Raw genomic sequence first — 20,948 nt, 5'->3', positions numbered from 1 at the left:
AGAATCAAAATGCAGTCCCAAAGGGGACAGCAACTGTTACATAAATGCGCCTAATAATTCAGTTGGGCAAATTAAAATTGCGCATACGACCCGAGTGCCCCGCCATAAACAAAAACCTGTGCTAATGGCTGTGCGCGTATGCGTGCAGCAGAGCTGGCCAGAGCAGAGCCGAGCACAGCATATTGTATAAGAGCTCGCCAGCTAATCGCATTACATATTGATAGTTGGCAGTGGACTGATAATTAAAATGCGGCACTAGACAGCACTTTTTGGCTGCCTATTAATAAGCCATTCATTCTCGCCTAAAAGCCCGAAATAATCACATTTGATATGCGATGTCAGAAATTGGATGCTCAGCTATCTCTCTCTCTCTCTCTCTCTCCTTGTCTCTCTCTAGCTGTCAATTTAATTATCGCTTAAGTTGAGTAAAATTTTACATGACTAATAACGCGGCATTGCAAAAAGCTGCTGTCACTTTGAACCCCTGATTTCCCGCTCGCTCTGCACAGCCTTCACCCCACCCGAGCGATTCGCCAAGCGACCTTAATGTGTTTGCTTTTTATGCCTTACTTTTTTCCAGGCTGGCGCTTCTTTACACAATTTTATAAAAATGTTATGTGTTTCGCAAAAAAGAGTACGTATATGTATATTTAATAAATATCAATTTGACTTGAAAGCCTCGCGCTTGACGCAAATTTTTTTTGACCCGTTTATTTTTTGTGCGTTGCATTTTTTGTCTGGCTTTTAAATTCGGCTTGACGGCAAAGCGCGTTTGCGAAATATGTATTCTCACATCGCATTTTCAAATTGTTCGATATTCATATTTGCACTTCGCAATGTGTGGTATTTATTAATGAAAATACAATAAATTAATACAAATACATTTGGTATTTCAATTAAGAAATCGACTCATATCCACCAGATTATTAAAGCATAATATCTCACAATTTTTAAATAAATAAGAAATTAGCTCGACCTAATGATATCCTTTATATCTTGTTCAATGTCTGTCGGGTTTAATAAACATTTTTATTAATATAGGAATTTATGCCTAATAAAGCTTTGCTGTTTATTGACCCCGGGGTCATTGTACATATTGTACAATGTACACACATGCTTAAAGGATAAAAAGAGCATTTTTAATCAAAAGAGTCTCATACGAGTTTCACACACCTACACACGCACACACTCACACACAGAAATTGTTAACCAGGTATATTGAAATTAGCGTTAAGTACATTACAGAAAGTGGCAATTGCGACGAGTTGAGAGCGTGATAAAGTGCGCTAGTTGAATTAGCAGGGCCATTAACTAGGCACTTAGGGTATAGAACAAAATATGTTCATCTGGAGCCGAGGGTTGCTTACCATGGTTATGAAGATGCCAAACTCGGGATTCATTTCGATGGTGTCGCCGTCTGTGAAGAGGAAAGTCTTCTTTTTCTCCTTCTTGGCGGTGAGGACAACGGCCACCTGTTGGGCCGCCACGGACAGCACGGGCAGCTCGATGCGATTGAATTCGTCGAAACAGCCCCAGCTGCCGGACTGCGCCAGACCCTTGTAGATACGTCCCAGGCCCCTGCACAAAGGGAACAGCGAGAGCAGCGCGAAATTGAATGAGTTGTTGCGCAGCGATGTGAGCCGCATTTTAAGTGCCCATTGTCTTTTGTTTGTAGTCCTGTCTTACCTGTAATCCATTTGATCGGAACAATTAAAAACGACAACATACTTGGCCAGCGTCTTGCCCATATCCTTCACAGTTTCCGTTTTGCCCGTGCCCGCCGGGCCACACGGCGCGCCGCCCATGCTGAGTGTCAGCGCCTGGGCTAAGGTAATGTAGCAACTGAAAGTGGGCGTGAAAGAAGATTACTTATGGAAAGCCGTAGAAAATTGCATTTAAAATGCAAAAGTCTACAAATTAATATTCTTTTTCATTATCATTTCTTAGGAATATTTTCTATTATTTAAGTACCAACGATTTCCTTAGAGACAGTTGGCAACTTAACATGAAGACAAATTACGTTTACGCCGTACCACACGGGCCATTTAGCTTAAGCAGGTGCTGTCAGCCAAGAGCTAAGCTACGTATTCCCTTTGGCATTTCCCCCGCCACGATATCAAAGTAAGCGTGAAATTTACAATAACTCGCAAAGAACAAGGCCTCTACGCTTGGCATGATGAACAACGCCAAAGTCGGGGGCATAGCAGAAACGGAAGTTCGGATAGAAGGCTGATATCAAAGACATAAACTCCAAATACCCTCTCAGACATACGGATAATGATGATTAAGATGTTTCCAATTTCTGACAGATGATATGGGTAGGAGAAGTTGGTTTACGAATATATATGCAATATATGAATATGCTCTATACATATTCCGTACTATGCTTGACTTAACTATATGAAATCAATAATTTACTTCTACAACAAAGTAAGGTTTATATTTTTTAGACTACTTTCGCCTAGAGCTTTCATTAGTTTGCTTTCAGAGGAATCATGATGCCTTTTGAAAGTGTATTGGCCAAAAATTGCCTCGGGAAGTTTGATGAAATATGCCGTCAGTTAGCTTTCCGGGAGTTGAGAGTGAAATGTTGGACGAGAACAGTTTAGGTGTCCAAAACTTTATTTATATTCTTCTAAGTGAAATTTATCTTTGCGAGCATGTCAACGACGTCGCCCTCGTCCTCGTCGCCTCCGCCGTCGCGCGGGTGCGTGGGCTGTCCGCCGTAAACTAGTCCCGTAGAAAGGATTTCAATGTGGCCGCAGTTGCTGCCACTGTCTGTTGCCATTGCGTATCGACTTTGAACTTGTTCAAGTGCCGACCAGCGGTTGTTGGCCATGTTTGAGTTTTGTTTGGCCAGCGCAATTGGGCAACGGCAATGGGCGTGTGCCGCACGCCCGAAATGCCTCAATTGCTGGACTGCGTGAAAGTTTTTGCACGTGCCACATGGAATGTAAATACAATAAATTAATTTATCTTAACTTCTGTTTCGCAAACAATGAAGTTAAACTTGAAGTTCTTATGACATTGGCAATGAGACTGAAATTTAATTGCTGTTCCAAGGGAAAGTTTCACAACAAACTCGATTAGTTAGTTAGGCTAAATATTGACATTTGATATTTTACTATAGCGGCTTTAATAATTTATATTAAATATTTATAGAATATATAAATTACTCTACAACTGGCAAAAGCCTTTTTCGTATCATCCGTAGAGAAAGAGAGAGAGAGAAATGTTTGTAAAGCTCCCTCCTTATCACTGTCCCTCTCTATCATGACCCTATGTGCGGTTTCACCAGACAGTTCCTCCATCCAAAAAGCGGATGACAAAACACGGTTTCTGCTTTTGCCATTAGCTAAAGCTTTTTTAGTTAGCTGAAGCTAAAATTAACTTAACCAAGCTGTCGACTTTATAACTTTTTAAGAGCAAACATTTAATTCAATTTAAGAGGCAGTCATCTGAAGCGCTTAACGTGGTCACATAATTGCGTTAAATAGTAACGATAAAGTTGTTGATGGGGATTGTATATAACTATAAATAAGACATACCGATCCGTCAGGGGCGTTATCACCAGCCGATCTGTGCAGCCCAGGTATTCGTTCTGGTAGGTGAATGTGACGTCTGTGACAGATATCCAGGTCTTGTCCAAGTCCTCTTTAAAGTAAAAACGACATTGCTTTAGCCACTCGAAGTCATTTGAGGATTTGATGTTCATGCGACACTGCAAAGTAGAAAATATATTAGAGCAGGATATACCTAAGAGTCTGTCAGGCCCTACCAGTATATCAAAAATATCCCGCTGATGCACGTGGATGGTAATCAGGGTTTCGAAATTGGTTCTCTCGCGCTTGGACAGATTGCGAGTCGTCTGATCGATGAGTGTGTTGAGCATCTCAAGGAATTTGTTGTTCGTCTCGGACATGACCTTCCTCTCATGCCTGGCCTGCATCAGAGCCATTTCTGCATCGCGCGTCCAAATCATTTGTATGCCCAATAAACCAATCTGTGCCGGCACCTTCTCTAAGAAGCTCAACAACGTGAAATTCGGGTCGTTTATTGTCGCATAGGCTGTGCGTATGATGGAATGCAGTGACTGCTGTGCTGTGACCAGCAATTGAGTTAGCCATGTCTCGACCGAGCCCTCGGCCCGTATGGCACGATCCAGCTGAATCATCTCGCCCTCGCTGCTAATGATCGCCATCATCTTGTTGTACTCCACGTCATGGAATCTGCAATAAGGCATATTCAATCCAAATGAAATTTGCACTTTCACTTCGATTGTATTACTTGACGCATTTGGTGTTATCGAAGATGTTTAGCAAGTGATTCTGAATGGTATGTGAATCGGAGCCCTGGCCAAGTATCTCGAGCAGAGCTGGATCCGAGACGAAGAAGAAGCGCGGAAACATAATCCGCTTGCGCTCTAAATAACCGCTCAGGGATTTCTACAGAAGGAGGGCAATTAAAATAAATAAATACTTTAATATTTGCTCGATTACAAGTTTTTGGGCTACATCCACGTCAGGTATTTGTATATTTATATAGGTAGTACCTGACATATTTCTAGCTGCTCCTGAAGATGTGGCAACAGCTGCTTGAGCAGGTCATCGCCCACGCAGCAGGCCACCACGCCTGTTTTTAGAGTTTTTTATTAAATTTTAAGCATATGTAATGTAATTATAATTTAGGAAAAGGCCACATTATAATGAGGAATTAAGTAGAATGTATATTAAAATATATATTTGAGCAGGAAAATATGACAATCGACTTACCTGGAGTCTCGTGAGCGCGCTGCATTATCTTCTGCCAGGACTTGTCGATTTTGGAGAAGCGCTTCGCCTCCTTGGGCAGCTGCTTGGCTATGTCGCCGCCCACGAAGACAGCCTCGAGGTAGACCCACATGTTCTGTACAAGCAGCCAGCGTTCCAGTATTTCGTTGGAATTGGACAGATCGTAGACCCATTGCTGGATTTGTTTGCGAAAGGGCGCATTATAGCGATTCGATAGCAAAGAGCCGAGCACCATTAGACTATCCTCCAACTGGCCAATGGTCTCGGCTGTTGTGTCGCCGCGCAGTAGCAGCTCGCCGCGATTGTTGAAGCTCATGAATTGGAGCTCGTGCACAGACCACTCGTTGGTCACCTGCTTGAGCTTGGCCTCAATGTCCTTCTCCTTCATGGCGCTGATGCAAATATCCTCGATGTCCTCCTTGTGCTTGAGCAGCGGCGCCTCCAGTATGTTCTTGAGCGAGAAACCCTCCGAGTCGAACTCGAAGATGTAGCGAGTAACATCCATGATCCGTTGCCAATGGCGTGGCTTCATGGCTTTATTCGCCATCAACTCCAATAGTGGGCACATGTCATTGAAATCGTCGATGGTCTTCTTCAGAGCATGGAAGGCGGGCCATTCCTTCAAGCCCTTGGGTAGCTTGCGACAACGGTTCTGGAACTCCATTAGCTCATTGTTAATCTCTTCAATGTCGACCTCGTTCCACGGTATATCGTAGTAGCTGCTAACCCTATCAATCACATCATTGTATAGCTTGTAGAGTTTCTGCAGCAAATTGAGCTCCTTGCGTATCTGGCCCAGCTCTGGATAATCGGTTTGTGGCAGACCGAAGAGTTCCTCGCCGCTTTGGTACGTCTGCAGGCGGCGCCACATGCCCTCGAAACGATTCTGGAACAGTATCAGACGGTCGGAAGCCTCGCGCGGCGTTAGACCCGCCTGCATGGGTCCCGCTGTGCGATATTCCGTCACATAGGCAATCTTATCCTGCTTAAAGTTGTCTAGATTGCTGCGCAAGTCACCCTGGAACGCCGGCTGCATTTCCAACAGTTTCACCTGCGCCTGCAGCGCTGCAGAGAGTAAATTCTGAAATGTTGTCCGCAAATTGTCCACCAAATCGAATTGTTCCCGCTCCACCTGCACCTCGTAACGAGTGAGCACATTGAAGGCTTCCTGCATATAGTAAAGAATATAATAAAAATGTATGATGCCTTGGCACACTTGGAACGCACCTCAATGGGATCTATGCGCAGCTCCATGTCCACCTCCTGCTCGCGAATCTTACTCAGTGTCTCCATTATCATGCGCACATCGTCCAGGTCACGTATGGGTCGGTCCAGTTTACGATCCATCTCATTGATCACCGCATACACATAGTCCATTTCCTTCTTATATTTCTTCTTCATGGCTTGCCCAATTTTATGGTTGCAGGCTGAAAAGTGAGACAGAGCCAAAAACTGTTTACACCTTACTAGGACATAAGGAAGGCCATTAATCAATGCAAAACCCCTGGCAGGGGGCTAATTGATTTGCGCTCTCGTATTTGAATTCGCATTCATGCAACCAGACGTGGCAACATGGACCCACATTTATTTGCTCGGGCTTCCTACAGCACAGCTAATGCGGCAAAATAAATTTGATTACCTAATTGGAAACCAATAAATTTGAATGGCTGACTGCTAAGGTCTATTTGTCTACGGCTCAATGTGTGTGTGTGCTGGATGCGTGTGTGTGACAGTGTCTGCGTTAGTGTGCGTGGGTGTCAAATTTATGATGAATAAACTGACAAATGTTTAAGGTGTTGCCAAAGGAAATCAAATTAACACAACCCAGATGTCAAAACACGTTCTAGGCATATGTAGGAAACGGACTAATATTTAAATTTAAATAAATATAAAGGCCTAAGTATTTGGGAATAGTCTAGTTGTTAATAAGAATCAAATTCTATATTTCAGTTATTATAAAATCGAAAATCAAAATTAGTAGCTCTATAGAACTTAATCTTACAGCTCAGATATGAGATAGGGAATATGGTATTATTCATTCATTTGATATATAATGTCTACTATAATGTCTAAAATCATTCTGAAAATCTTATATGAGTTATATGATATGTTGAATGAGTTTCATGACAAGTCGAATGTGATCTATAAGCAATATGAATATGAAATTATATATATGGCCAATATTTTATTTTTATAAATTATTTATTATGGAATTGTACGTCAATCTAATGTATCCTATTATGTCAATAATCAATTTAAAGAACTCATTCTTACACCTCATATATGAGTTATACGGTCTTATTAATAAGTTGAATGTTCTCTATAACTAATATGACTTGAGATTATATATGATATATGGGAATTATGGCTTATTTTTATATAATTTGTTATCAAACTCTAATGTCTACTATGATGACTTCCATCTTTCTTTAGCAATGAGCTCTGTTGAATGTTCTCTATAAGCAATATTATTATGAAAATATATATACACATAATATATACAGATTATTTACAACTTATATACAGTTTATCCCAGCTGGACTACTCACACTTAATCTCAATGGCCAAACCATACTTGAGCCTCTCATTATAGACCGCTACGCACTGCCCGAAGACCTCCATGTCCGGCTCAATTAGAAGGTTCGCATCCAGTTCCGCCAGGCAGCGCAATGTGGACTCGAACTGTTGCAGCCCAAACTCCATCAGCTGGCGAGTGGTGCGATCGTTCTTCCATAGGAAGTGATACGGCTTCCAGCGTTTGATGTAGGTTTGAATCTCGGGCTTGATGTTCTTGGTGCAGCTGGATAGCTGATTGAGGGCCTTAGCCACCTCTTTGTTGTCCATGATGGCCGAGTAGAAGCTCTTGAGCATGTACGGCATCTGGGGTCGCTCCTCGGAGGCCAGGCAGTAGATCTTGCGGCGTCGATTCTTGGAGCCACCAGCGGCATCCGTGTGATTGCGTCCGACGCGCGGCTGCACCGTCATCGAAACTTGCTGCGGTTGGTAAGACAAGATTTTTGAGAACATTGCGAAGCTGTTTAACGGTGTGGTACGAACCGGCGGATCCTTGCCGCTGGTCCACTGCGCCACACCCTTCGCAATGCCCGTGATATTCTTGCCAGCCGTCACCAAAATGTCCTGCAGCTCGTCCAGACTCGGCTTGATCACCACATTGGGTATCTGCAGCTGCGCGTGCAATGCAAATATCGGCTTCTTTAATGCCGTCTCGTTCTCATCGGCGATGAACCGACGCCGCAGTGTGTCCAGGGCCGCGCGAATCACCTTGATCAGCACATCGATGACCTTGCGGCTGTAATAGCGACGCATCTCCACGACAGCATTGCAGACCATGTCCTAAGGCAGACCGGGAATATATTAGCTACTCTCTATGCTAAGCGATTTCTGCGACCACCTGCATGCCCTTGGGCAGACTGTCTGTGGTGGAGAGCAGCGTCAGCGGATTCTCAAAACAGGACCACAAAATGCTCCAGTCCTGCTGTTGACCGCCAGCCCCTCCACCCGATGTAGCTCCACCCGATGCATTCGCCGCTGAAGCTCCAGCCGCACCGCCTTCCTCCGCCTTACGTCCACCCGATGCGGACTGGTCGCCCTTGGGCGTGGCTATTGAAGAGAGATTTGCATACATTGAATCGAGTTGAGCTGCATAGCAATTGTGGGACTTGCCGTCGAACAGGGTAACCACATCATCGCCAGCAATCTCCTTAAACGTCTCCGTTGCCTTGTCCACTAAGCTAAGCACTTCTTCCACTGCCTCCGAGACCATCTGACTTTTCCTATTGAGCTCGATGGCAGCTTTTCTGTGGGCGACAAAAGAAATCTTAACAATATTTAGACAGTTGCAATTGCTGAAATGATGCTTAATGGAAGAGCAAATCAAAGACGAATACTTAGGTAAACATGATGTGTGCACATGAAATCGCATATTCTTTGATTAATGTTAAAGCTGGGAACTCGCACACATTCCTTTATATGCAGATCAAGCTTTGTATCTATGCAAATGAAAAATCTCATACATAAATTAAAATTGATAAATTCAATAAATCACACAAAAGCTGGCAAAGTCAACCGCAGGCAGCTAACTTCATGGCAAAGTTCAAGCGAATCCTGTGGCCACACACACACACAATCACATACATATATACATATTCATAGCTGGCAGGTAACAAATTTACCTGCACGCCTCCTCACTGCGTTCCAGAAATTCATCAACTGTCCAGATTTCATCGTCTGCAGCAGGAAATAAATGTGCAAAGTTTTCGAAAAGCATAAAATTAAATAGAGACCCAAGTGGGCTCCAGCAATTAGAAAGGGGGTCACACCTGCTGGCAATATCTGCAGCGACACCTCCTGCATCCACATGAGCACATTGAGTATGCGGTTCGAGTAGATGTCGTGCACGCGCGCCACCAACACCTCGAAGGTCTCAATGGCCTGCTTGCAGCGCTCATAGAATTGAGTCCAGTTCTGGTTGGTCCACTGCATGAAAAACAAATAAAAATGGAACGGGAACGGGACGAAACGGAAGTGCGATTGTCAGTGTCAGAGAGCGTCAGCGGGCAGACTGCGGCACTTACATTGATGGTGTGCAGACCTGGCTTCAGCATGGCCGTCAGACGCACCAGCTGGGGCAGAAACAAGGGACGCACCTCCAGCTTGACAGCCTTGACCGTGGACAAAAACATTTTGATAAGGCTCTGCGGAAAGAGGAAAAAATGAAAATGTAAGAGACAAAATGCGAGCAGTTAAAGCTGTCTCGCCTCACATTCAGCGAGTCCTGTATGGTGATGAAATACTGATGGCGACTCATCAGCGTGGCAGCCACAATGGGCAGCTCGATTTTCAGCTTGGCCAGCATCTTGGCCTCGCGAATCAGCAGAGGTATTGTGGGATGCAAGTTGACAAACAATCGATCGCCCTGTAGACAGAGCAACGGCTGCAGCAGGCAGGCATCGGCCACGCTTATGTCCTGATCCAGCCAAATGGAGACTATCTCATCCTCGTACTCCTGCAAGACGCCCATCACATTGTTGAAGCGCACATCCAGATCTCTGGCTAGGGGCAGGGTGCTGAGCACGCCGTGATCCATCACGGCATCCATCAGCTCCGACAGATGCAAGCGCAAGGCGCGACACCAGTGGATTCGCCCAGCGATGGGCGGAAAGTTGCGAGCCAGAGGCGGATCATCGCGCTGACGACGAAAGGTCTTCAGTATGCGATCCACCTCTTTCTCTACATAGCGCAGTATGCGAGTGTACTTCTCGTCCATGCGGGTCAGCGGTATCTTCTCGCTGACCTTCTCGAAGCGCACCAGAAAGCGAATGCACTGAGGCGTCTCCCACACCGTGTCAAAGTCTCGCTCGATGAGCGTGGCAATCGTGTCCTTAAGCGAGTCCGTTTTGCTCATGAATCGATCGAAGTCGTCATTGAAATCAGCATTGCGATGGTCCAGGTAATCGTACTTCTTGGATGTGATTTCCTTTTTGGCCTCCTCGAAGTGGTTGGAGGCATCCTCCAAGGCCTCGCCTAGCAGCAGACCCTCCAAGCGCCGCTCAAACAAATGATTGTAATCGTCAATCAGGTTAAACATATTTATAATTTTCGACAGACGCTCGCAAAACGTGTCGAATTTGCCTGAAGAGAAAAAACAATTAAGATTTCGTTCAATTTATAATACTCTTGTTCACCCACCAAATACAAAGTTTTCGGAGAATCCAAATGGAGTTTGATGCGGCAAAAATGGCTGCTCCCTGACTGTGTAATAGGTCTCATGGTAAATGTGATTCAGTTTGATGCAGTTGCTCAACTTGGTGCGTATAAGAGTTCGATCTTGAGACCAAATGGTTTCCTTGCAACGACAAGTGATGTAGGACTTGCATGTCTCAATCATTTGATTTGTTATCTGTGAAAAATGATTATTATAAAAATATGAAAGAATGTAAAATTTTATTTCTTCAATTATATATTTTGTTTGTTGTTATGCATTTATTTTTATACCCTGAACCCATTGAAAATGGGAAATCAGGGTATAATGGTTTTGTTAAAAGTATGTAACAGGCAGAAGGAGGCGTGGCAGACCCCACAAAGTATATATATTCTTGATCAGGGCGACAAGCTTAGTCGATTTAACCCTGTCCGTCTGTCTGTCCGTCCGTCCGTCCGTCCGTCCGTCCGTATGTATGAACGCGTCGATTTCAGAAGATATAAGAGCTAGAGACTTCAACTTTTTTTTTAAATGTCCGTATATATCACGCGCATATCGAGTTTATCACTAAAAAACGATAACTCATTCCGATACTTTTTTATCGATAAAAAACCTTATCGAAGATCACTTAAAAAATTATATCTCCTACATCTTTCAAGCTAGAGTCTCCAATGTAAAATGTATATAAAGATGTATTTTATACAATTTCGGTTTTTGTTAAAATTTACCCCCCACCCCTAAATCCACCCCCTCACCCTCATCTTTGTAAAAGTCGTATATCAAATACTAGAGACTTGTGCTTCGGTATACACATATATTTTAACATTATGATTACGTTCTGAAAGTTTCATTACGATCGTACGTCTAGAAATTAAATTATTCAACAAATAAGTTCTCATAATATTGCCACCACTGCAGCGCAACCCAAGCGCAATCGCCTGTATATGTATCGCCTGTATCTCGTAGTCGAGCAGTCTCGACTAGAGCTTTCTTTCTTGTTGTAGCTATCTATGAATGATATTATTCTTTTATCTGTTCACATTACATTAATTATATATGTTTGTGTATATTTATTGAAAAATATCCTACTACATTCAGAGCGCAGTTCTCATACCCCAGCCTTTGTATAACATTCGCTGCACTTTCAATAGGGTATGAAAAAGGCAAAATTTGAATTACATAACAAGGCCTTCAAAATGTACTTGAATTGATAAACTGCAATATCTAATTTGATTACAATGATGGAGCTTTGAGCAGCTATTTGAGTGCTCAACAGTCCAACCGTCTCATTATTTATTGTAAATAACTGATTTGACACGTCCGCACAATAGACCAAAAGGTCAGCGGACAAATAATATCCTGAAAGCCGCAGTGGTCCCATGGCAATACCGAGAGGTAAGTAAACTCGAAGCTCAAAGGTCGCAGGAAAACAATCAATGCGGCATCCTGAATCAAGCAGACAGGTTTTTAGCCAAAGTAAGGGGCAATGAGGATGGCAGGACGAACAACAATTTCGATACGCAATACGATTGAAAAAAGTGCACCAGAGTAAATGCAAAAGCATTTCAATTTACATTATTTTTCACTAACAGGTATAAGAATAGTATGGAAACAAATGGAACTCGATTTTAGGCACTTACCTTAACCATCAGCGCCGAAGTCCGTTCGGAGGTGTTATAAAATTGGGAGACACTGTAGATCAATCGCACCGTCTGCAAGAGACTCAATATAGACTCCTTCATGCTGACCGGGTCGTCCAGATATAGCGAATGGCAACACGTTTCCATTGCCTGAATGAACTTGGAATTGTCCCGCGCCTCGTTGTAGCAGAAGGTTATTTTGCGATCGGTTTCCTTCCACTGGCGCATTATCCTCGAGCCGGCGAGGAAGAGGCAGTGCAGGGTGAACTGCACTTCCTTGTCCTGCAGGTGGGCCAACAGCTGGGAGAATTGGGCGCCTCGCTTCTTCCAATACTCCAGCTCGTCCTGGGGTCCACTGTGATCGTTCTCCTTGCGCAGCTGCTCGCTCTCGCCCAGAATTTTGAGTATGCCCTTTGACCAGTTATTCACACGTTCCTCCAGCTGTGCGCAAAACTCCTGATTCTTTGCCATGTCCTTCACCTCATCGACCACAACGCAGCCATCGAACATGTCGCACCCATCGGCAAATACGTTATAATGATCGCAGACCTGTTCGCAAACACGCAACGCGCTGCAGAAGGATCGCAAGCCCGGCAGCAGCTGACCCATAATAAGTCCGCAGCTCACATCCTCCTCATCGCCCTCGAGGCTGGGGAAGGCCAACGCCTGCATAAACACAAACTCGACAATGCGCTCGATGGAGGTGACCAGGCCAATATTCTTGGCATCGATGACGCCACAGTATCTAGTCGAGTGAACGAGACGGCAGGCGAAAATATTCAATTACCAAAACCCTCCAGCAGTGTGGGTGGGAATTTATATATGTATGTGTGGGTGTGAGAGTGTGTGCATTGCATAAATCCCCGATAATCCATGTGCCAACAAATAAACCCTAAATTGGCTATTCTTAGATAACAGTTTTTTGAATTTGAATTTGGCCAACAAAAGTGAAACTTATGAAAGATAAACAGAAGCGCAAACCGAAACTGAAAACAAATGACGAGAGTAGACGACTTATTGATACCCAGTAAGTGCCAATAAATATCTGTTTAGACATCTACAGCTGAACTATATAATTGAACAGGCTTGGATGTCAGAGCAAGACAGCAAACCGAACGTAACCAACGGGACTATACCCGTAACCACATAGTGTTAATGAATATACCCTATTTGCAATAGAAACAGGGTAAATATTACTTCAGCCACTTACAAATCCTTTTGAAAGCCCTCCTCTGGCAGCTGCTTAGACGTATTCACGCGAAAGATATAAATACAGACGCCAGTGAAGGCGCAGGTCCAGCCATCAGTTAGAAATAGTTTCTTCTGCTTGGGCGGAGGCAGCCCGCTGGGCGAGGCGCCGCCTAAAAGAGCAAGCGTATGGAATATGGGCATATATTATATAGCTAACGTACCCTGTGGCGTCTTTGAGCTACTCGATGCCATGCCCGTTCGTGACGGTCCCGGCTTATTGGCATCCACTACGGGCGGCGGCTCCGGCTCATCCACTTCTTGATAGAACCAGAGTAACTTGTTCTTCATATTCGGCAAAAATAGCTGATTGATCTCATCGAGCTGCGAATGTATATATATAAATAATCTATGTGATTTGGTGGCATTAGAGCTAGTTAACAGTGCGCTACCATATCCCCTTCGAATATATAATCCATGAGCTGATGCCGCGGCAGCTGCGTCGCATCGATCAGCAGTTGGAAGGTAAACTCCAACCGGGGATCCATTTCCCCGCGGCGAGCCTTGCGTTCGCATTCTTCGCGCCGGCGCTGCGCTTCGTCCGGGTCCATGGCCATAGTTTTTTTTTTTTATTTGTTTTTATGAAAGTTCCAATAATTGGATCATAAATATTTTTTCAGTTATGCAATCCGTCGAACCGTTGAAGTACCATAAAAAACGCGCAGTAAAAATTTAATAGGTGCCGCAGAATATTTTTTATGTTTAAATTAATTATATATAAATACATGCATATTTATTTTGTTGTTAAAAATTGTTAATCAAATCATTATTTTTTTGAACGAATTTATTTTGTATCATATTTATTATTATAATTTTCATATTTTTTGATTTATTTTGTATTTAATAATTTTGTTATTTAATATTTTTATTTTAAAGAAATGTTTATATAATTCATATAATTTGTTTATTATTGTGAATATATAGTTCATTTATTTATAGTTTTTCGCCATTGCAAAATTCAAAAACGGGGAAAGACCAAAAATATATTAGTTTGAAAAATAGTTGTGTTGTTCTCTGTTTTTGTTGTGCAAATTCAGTGCAAACAAAAAACTTGTTGCCGCAATGCGTTCAAAAGTAATTAAATATATTTATGCAAAATTCAAAACTACTTACAGCAAGATTTGCCATTACAACAACTAGAGCAACTTTTACTTTCAACTTTTACTTTTACTTTCAACTCTTACTTCAAAAGTGCTGCTAGAAAAAAAGAATACAAATACGTTGTCTCAAAAAACAAACAATTATCTATTGTTTAAGGTTGTTGTGTGAATAGCTAAGTATATAGTTTTAGTTATTGAAATCTCGAGTTTTTTCTGCAAAGAGAGTGGAGCATTCCGGAAATGGCATTACAAATGTGTTCCGAAACAAAATTATAAATATATAATAATAGGTTGATTAATATATGCATATACATACATATGTACAACCAAATATCGACAGCTTTTTTTATGTATATATAAATATATTTATGTACATATGTATTTATCTAATTCGTTAGCCAAATTTCTATTAGCTTTGTTCATCTACAGCGCATAACCTTATAATACAATACACAAATTTATTTTTTCGCTTTTTACACCAGTCAAAGGATTACATAATCAGCCAACGAGTACAAGGCGCTAAGAAGTTAATACTACAATTTGTACTGAAGCAATAGTTGTTAATAGTAATTGAACTGCCCACTAATTGGTTAATTAGCTAGTTGGATGTTTCGTTTTGTTTAGTTTTACTTAATCGTTCAATTGGCACCTGTAAAATGTCTCCTTCGTCCTCCTCCTCTTCTTCGTCCTCACTGGCACTGCCAGCATTTGCACGCATTGCCAAAACATGTTCGACCAATTTTTTCTTTTGCACAAACATGCTGTCAATAATTTCACAGAATAAAAAAAGCAAATAATTTTATAAATTTACTATTTTTTAATTGAGCTTTTATCACACAGCTATTATGCACGACTATGAAAATCAATGTAATAACTTTATCGAGCAAACAAAGTCGCAGCGAAATCGAATTTCGCGCCAGTCGTCATGGTAACAAAAAGTCTCCAAAACGACTGGCACGATCACTTTTGGCGCCAAGACTTAAATTTTTTCATATCCTTAGAGATATTTACTAAAACATTCATATAATTAAAAAAGATTTGTTAAATTAAAACATCTACATAGTTAAAAAACATTTTAATATCCGTTAAATACAGTATTTGTGTCTCAATAAGTACGTTTAAACACTATCCTACACTGAAATATCGATTGGAAAATGATTCGATATTTATACACATCGATACATATTTATAAGTACACCATAACAGCGATAGCTCTGTTAAATTTAAATATGCATCAGTTTGTAGTTATTTATATGAATTATTAATAATGCCGTGTATTATTATTATGGCCAAGCTTAAGCTTTCAATTACTTAACACGTCATTAATATGATTCGCGTTAAGAATCCTCTCTCATTTCAATAAATATAGAATATTAGCAAATGTTAACTTAACAGTGACAAGTGAGAGCCAGACGATATGAACTAGATGAACGAATATTTGTTCGCTCAGTTGTGTGAATCGCTCCGTCGAGCTGAATGATTCGATACAACTTTAATCTGGACGCGTGCTGTTCTTTATACAGAAAAATTGTGGAAAAGTGCCGAAACAAATAAATTAGGAGATTAGTAACAAATTCTAAATACCCAAAATAGGTAAGTTATGCGTTTTACATATGAGTGTAACGAAATGCTGTATAAGCAAGCAATAAATCGTGTCATAAGTGCGTCTAAAAAATAAAACTACGGCAATGGGAAAATCAAAATGGCGTAAGCGGTGCAAAAAAGGAATGAGCAAAAAGTAGCGGCATATGAGCCAATCAGATATTGTAATAAAGTATATAAATATGTGAATAGTATTTTAAAATATCATTTTTATATGCATATATTTATGTTTATGTATTTTGTGTTCTTCTGCTTCCCGGTCAGCTCATCGACAGAGTTGCCGCCATCTGAATCAGCACCATGTCGAACGCAGATGTGCAGTACAATCAAGGCTTCAATCAGAATCAGGACAATAGCGAGGACTATAATGATGACAATGACCAGCAGCAACAGGATGACGACCAATACGATAACGATCAGAACGATGGCGACAACGACTCAAATGTGAAGATCGGAAGCGTTGGCGAGAGTCCCAAGTTTATAAGACTGCGCGGTCTACCCTGGTCTGCAACGCACAAAGAGATTCTCGACTTCTTGGTTAACGTGGAAGTGCTTAATGGATCACAGGGCATTCATCTGGTCACCAGCCGACTGGATGGCAAGAATACAGGTGAAGCCTATGTCGAAGTTGCCAGCCAAGAAGATGTCGAAGAGGCACGCAAGCTAAATAAAGCTAGTATGGGTCATCGATACATCGAGGGTACGTCGGACCAGCGATCAAGCCTACCATGATATTAAATTGTTATCCTTATGCTATTATAGTCTTCGTGGCAACGCCCAAGGAGGCAAAAGAAGCTATGCGCAAAACAGGCGGTCATGGTCATGCCTTTGTTGTGAAACTACGTGGATTGCCCTACGCTGTCACAGAACAACAGATCGAGGAGTTCTTTACCGGTAAGACATTACCTGGCTTCCTGTCTCTGTTTTGATTTACATATATTTAGCGCGCAGAGAAGAACTCATTGTTAAACGTACCGATTCGATGCATGTGCAAGCATATGTATATTTGTATTTAAATATATATGTATTTTAATAGATATACATATATATTATACTTATATTTATATGTATATTTCTATGAAATATTCTATACCATTGAGCTATGAACTGAGTGTTAGTCTTGGGTTCCACCTAAGTTGTATACCCAAACGTCTGGGGTGTTAGCATCCAAGGACCAGGGGTCGTTAAATGCTCACACATCAAGAATAATACATTATCCATATATTTTCCATTTTACTCACATATACACGTTACATTACTTTTTGGCTAACCCAGTACAAACATTTATTTGTTAAATGTATTTCGGATTGTTAAAATATTCCAATCGATCGTAATGTCAGCTTTTTGTTTCTTTTATTTATTTATCTGATAAATACTTATCAACAATTCTAATGCACAATCAGTCTGCAAGTCAAACATATTTATTTTTACGTCGTTTCTCGTATATGTATTTTGAAAATGCCATCCTTCAAATAGGTGGTCTATCGGGAACTCCCAAAAGTTCTTTGTGAGCAACAACAAAAATAAGACAAGCACCTCTTCTCTATAAACAAAAATATATATATAATATCGCCCACTCTTTCTTTCTCTGTATCTATCGTTAACCTTGCAATACATATATATATGTAAATATATATCACTATATATTTGTATAAATCTTTGTTGGTTATCGTCATGGGCAGGGTTGGAAATCAAAACGGATCGGGAGGGCATACTTTTTGTTATGGACAGAAGGGGTCGTGCAACTGGGGAAGCTTTTGTTCAGTTCGAAAGCCAGGATGACACTGAGCAAGCCTTGGGCCGAAATCGGGAAAAAATTGGGCACAGGTGGGTCTCTTACACATCATTTATATACCAACTACAACAGCAACAACAACAACATCGAAATACATTCAATGGTAACATGAATAAATAAAATAAAAATGTCTTTAAATTGTTGCAGTTATGTCAACAAATTAAAGCAAAATGCTAATTCTTATACGTTCCTATTTCAGTAAAAAATATATTGCTTTGAGCAACAATTACATTGTGCATATATATCTAGTTTGCATATAGAGCACAGGCTATGGGTGCAAACGAACAACAGATAACGCCTTATTAACAAGAGAAAGATTTGATAAGCTATATACATGCTTCTATTTAACATTCCTATACCCAGTTGTCTTTTCTCTTAAAGGATAAACTTGAATAAAATGGATTAATATGTTATTTACCATAGTAAACATCTATCTATTTGAATCTCTTAATTGATTAAGTCTGTTAACATTCTCAAGACAATTTGAAGTAAAGTTCTTTTATGATCTTTTCTTTTTCAATTATCCTAGGTATATTGAGATATTCCGCAGCTCCATTGCTGAGATGAAGCGAGCCACAGGCGGCGGTGTCGGTGGACGTCCCGGACCATATGATATACGTGATCGCGGTGCCAATCGTGGTGGAAACGACTTCGGTGGACGCAATGGTAAGTGTGAGCATTGTAAGCCCTAAAATGGGTCAGTCGAAACTCAGCTCAAAGCACATTTATTTTGAATTGTATAAAACTAATTTGTTGCTTGATCCGATTCACTCCTATCACAAACGTTATTTTATACATAGCATTAGAAACTAATGTTCGAATGGACCATTCTCTATTTGCAGACTGGGGCAACAACGGCAACTTTGGTGTGGGCGCCAATAATATGCTGGGCTTCAACAATCTGCCCAGTCTAATGAACTCGGGTAATTTTGGTAATAACTCCGGTGGTGGAGGCGGTAACAACGGCAATTTTGGTCAAAACGCCGGTAATTTTGGCAATTTTGGTAACGATTTTGGCGATTTTAACAATTTTGGAAACAATCGCAGCAGCAACAATGGCAACAATTTCGGTGAGTCTGAAAAGACATCTATGAAAAATCAGAGCAATTCAAATCAATTCAATAATTACTGGCTCTTTAATTGGTTAAATTTAATTTCTTATTGTCATAATAATTTAAATCTATTAAATTTAAGTAATTTTATTTGGCTTCCCTCACAAATCTATACTAAACTATAATGATCTGACCTTTGTCAGAGGTATTTTATTTTAATTAAATTTAGTAACTGTTCTTAGAACTCGATAATTTTAAATAACTAAGTCAATATGTCGTCTATTTGCAGATATGCCAGGAAACTTTGGCAATAGCGGTGGCGGCGGCGGCGGCGGCGGCGGCGGTTTTGGTAATTTTGGCAACAATTCAGGGGGCGGCGGCGGAGGAGGAGGTGGTTTTAACAGTGGAGGGGGTGTTGGTGGCTTCAACAATGGGGGCAGCGGTGGTGGTTTCAACAATGGCGGCAACTCTGGCGGTGGCTTCAACGGCGGTGGCAGCGGGTTTGGCAACTTTCCCAATAATGCCGGTGGTGGTGGCTTCAACAATGGCGGCTTCAACAATGGTATTGGTGGCTTTAACAACGGCGGTGGCGGCTTCAACAATGGTGGCGGCGGATTTAACAACGGCGGCTTCAACAATGGTGGCAACTTTGGATCGGCCGGTGGTAACTTCGGACCCATTGGAGGTGGTCGCAACAATGATGTGGAATATTACACCATTCACATGCGAGGACTGCCCTACAATTCATTCGAAAATGACGTGTTCAAGGTAAGTGTTAAAGTCCGAATAGCTGTACGGATCTTTCAAGGTAATATTCTTGATTCTATTTGGCAGTTCTTCGATCCCATACGTCCGGCCAACGTGCGCATCAACTACAATAAAAAGGGACTGCACAGTGGAACCGCTGACGCCTACTTTGACACGTATGATGATTCGCAGTTGGCCATGAAGCGCCATCGCGAGCAAATGGGCACCCGCTATATTGAACTCTTCTATGATGGGAAAACTCGCGGCGGTGTTAATGTCGGTGGTGGCGTTGGAGGTGGCGGTGGCGGTGGCGGTGGCGGTGTTGGCATTGGAGCTGGCAATGGTGGCGGCGGTGGTGGTGGTGCCGGAGGTGGCGGTGGCTTCTCACGACGTATTTAAACGCTTCCTTTTACATTAATTCCATAATTTTTCATACGTTAATGTAATCGCAAGTATTTTATAAGTTTGTGGGCCACATAAAAGCGGTAGACAACTATCGAACGCACCATAGCGGATACCATAATGGGCAGAGACCATGTCGCTTGTGAAAAGAATTGCGACGTTTCAATTCTAAGGAAACCACTCACACACCCACATACACACATATTTTAAATAATTTAAGCAAAAATGTATCTACAATCTAGACGGCCCCGTCCCTCTAGTAGGATTATAACAAGACAAATGGAATAGAAACAAACAAATGTCAATTTTATTTTAATTTCCGAATCAATCATCCAGACATGACAACAAGAACAACAAAATTGTAAACAGCTATTATACAATAAAATTTATAAACCAACAAAGACATTTGTATTGCATTTAATGATAATCCTGATCGGACTTATAGGTAGATATAAGATGTATTAGTACACGTACATTAGTTCGCATTGCTTAATATTTAGAACGAGTGATGATACGATGTAATTGCTCTATATTGTATATAAATAAGGTTTTGAAGTTGTAGCAGTCGTACTATATAATATGTATATGGATTGTATTGCTTTGTATATATGTATGTACATATATATATACATGTAAACAGTTTGCACTGCCTGCATCAGTTTATTTTTTTTCAAATTCGTACTCCACACCACACTGGCCTGATGTTAGGTCTCATCTAAGCATTCTATCTTTTTATTCAAAATAATATTTGCACGTATTTGCCCACAATTGAAAAGCATCGTGGCAAGCTCTCTCAGTCCACGATCAACTTGGAGAAGCATGTACTATTTCCCAGACAGTGCCAATTATA

The 20,948-nt window shown here is 41.4% G+C and overlaps 2 protein-coding genes across 6 annotated transcripts in view; one reads left to right on the top strand and one right to left on the bottom strand.

Moving 5' to 3' along the window:
* Positions 1-15,398, bottom strand: part of Dhc1 (dynein axonemal heavy chain 1) — a 30,488-nt gene extending 15,090 nt beyond the window's left edge. The window contains exons 1-21 of one of the 4 annotated variants that reach the window (XM_030384442.2): positions 15,150-15,397; positions 13,793-13,930; positions 13,565-13,724; positions 13,363-13,513; positions 12,153-12,897; positions 10,500-10,710; positions 9,574-10,442; positions 9,386-9,505; positions 9,131-9,287; positions 8,984-9,038; positions 8,203-8,608; positions 7,848-8,144; positions 7,340-7,784; positions 6,018-6,217; positions 4,773-5,958; positions 4,553-4,632; positions 4,288-4,445; positions 3,779-4,229; positions 3,549-3,721; positions 1,687-1,842; positions 1,368-1,578 (exon numbers count right to left, since the gene is read on the bottom strand). In XM_030384442.2, the coding sequence (XP_030240302.1) occupies positions 1,368-1,578; positions 1,687-1,842; positions 3,549-3,721; positions 3,779-4,229; positions 4,288-4,445; positions 4,553-4,632; positions 4,773-5,958; positions 6,018-6,217; positions 7,340-7,784; positions 7,848-8,144; positions 8,203-8,608; positions 8,984-9,038; positions 9,131-9,287; positions 9,386-9,505; positions 9,574-10,442; positions 10,500-10,710; positions 12,153-12,897; positions 13,363-13,513; positions 13,565-13,724; positions 13,793-13,930; positions 15,150-15,260 (6,480 nt within the window). In that variant the 5' untranslated portion in view covers positions 15,261-15,397. Of the gene's footprint in view, positions 1-1,367; positions 1,579-1,686; positions 1,843-3,548; positions 3,722-3,778; positions 4,230-4,287; positions 4,446-4,552; positions 4,633-4,772; positions 5,959-6,017; positions 6,218-7,339; positions 8,145-8,202; positions 8,609-8,983; positions 9,039-9,130; positions 9,288-9,385; positions 9,506-9,573; positions 10,443-10,499; positions 10,711-12,152; positions 12,898-13,362; positions 13,514-13,564; positions 13,725-13,792; positions 13,931-15,149 lie in introns of all 4 variants that reach the window. The other 3 variants (XM_030384443.2, XM_089256728.1, XM_089256729.1) reach the window with 3 other exon arrangements.
* A 535-nt stretch (positions 15,399-15,933) lies between these two features.
* glo (heterogeneous nuclear ribonucleoprotein glorund) lies at positions 15,934-20,499 on the top strand. 2 transcript variants are annotated; one of them, XM_018112926.3, is made up of 8 exons: positions 15,934-16,093; positions 16,378-16,802; positions 16,865-16,996; positions 17,785-17,929; positions 18,427-18,563; positions 18,740-18,967; positions 19,239-19,717; positions 19,784-20,499. In XM_018112926.3, exons 2-8 carry the CDS (start codon positions 16,403-16,405, stop codon positions 20,093-20,095), a joined length of 1,833 nt encoding a protein of 610 aa, XP_017968415.1. In that variant the 5' UTR covers positions 15,934-16,093; positions 16,378-16,402; the 3' UTR covers positions 20,096-20,499. The 2 variants fall into 2 exon arrangements, 1 of the variants encoding a protein (XP_017968415.1); XR_016196252.1 differs by lacking the exons at positions 17,785-17,929; positions 19,239-19,717; positions 19,784-20,499 and having other exon boundaries at positions 18,740-18,955.
* The last annotated feature ends 449 nt before the right edge of the window (positions 20,500-20,948 follow it).

Source organism: Drosophila navojoa, chromosome 2, assembly GCF_054131105.1.
Source record: "Drosophila navojoa isolate 15081-1374.11 chromosome 2, UAZ_NAV_1.0, whole genome shotgun sequence".
In the NCBI taxonomy this organism is placed as follows: domain Eukaryota; kingdom Metazoa; phylum Arthropoda; class Insecta; order Diptera; family Drosophilidae; genus Drosophila; species Drosophila navojoa.
Note: the sequence above shows the minus strand (reverse complement) of the source record. Positions and strands in the feature narration are given on the sequence as shown.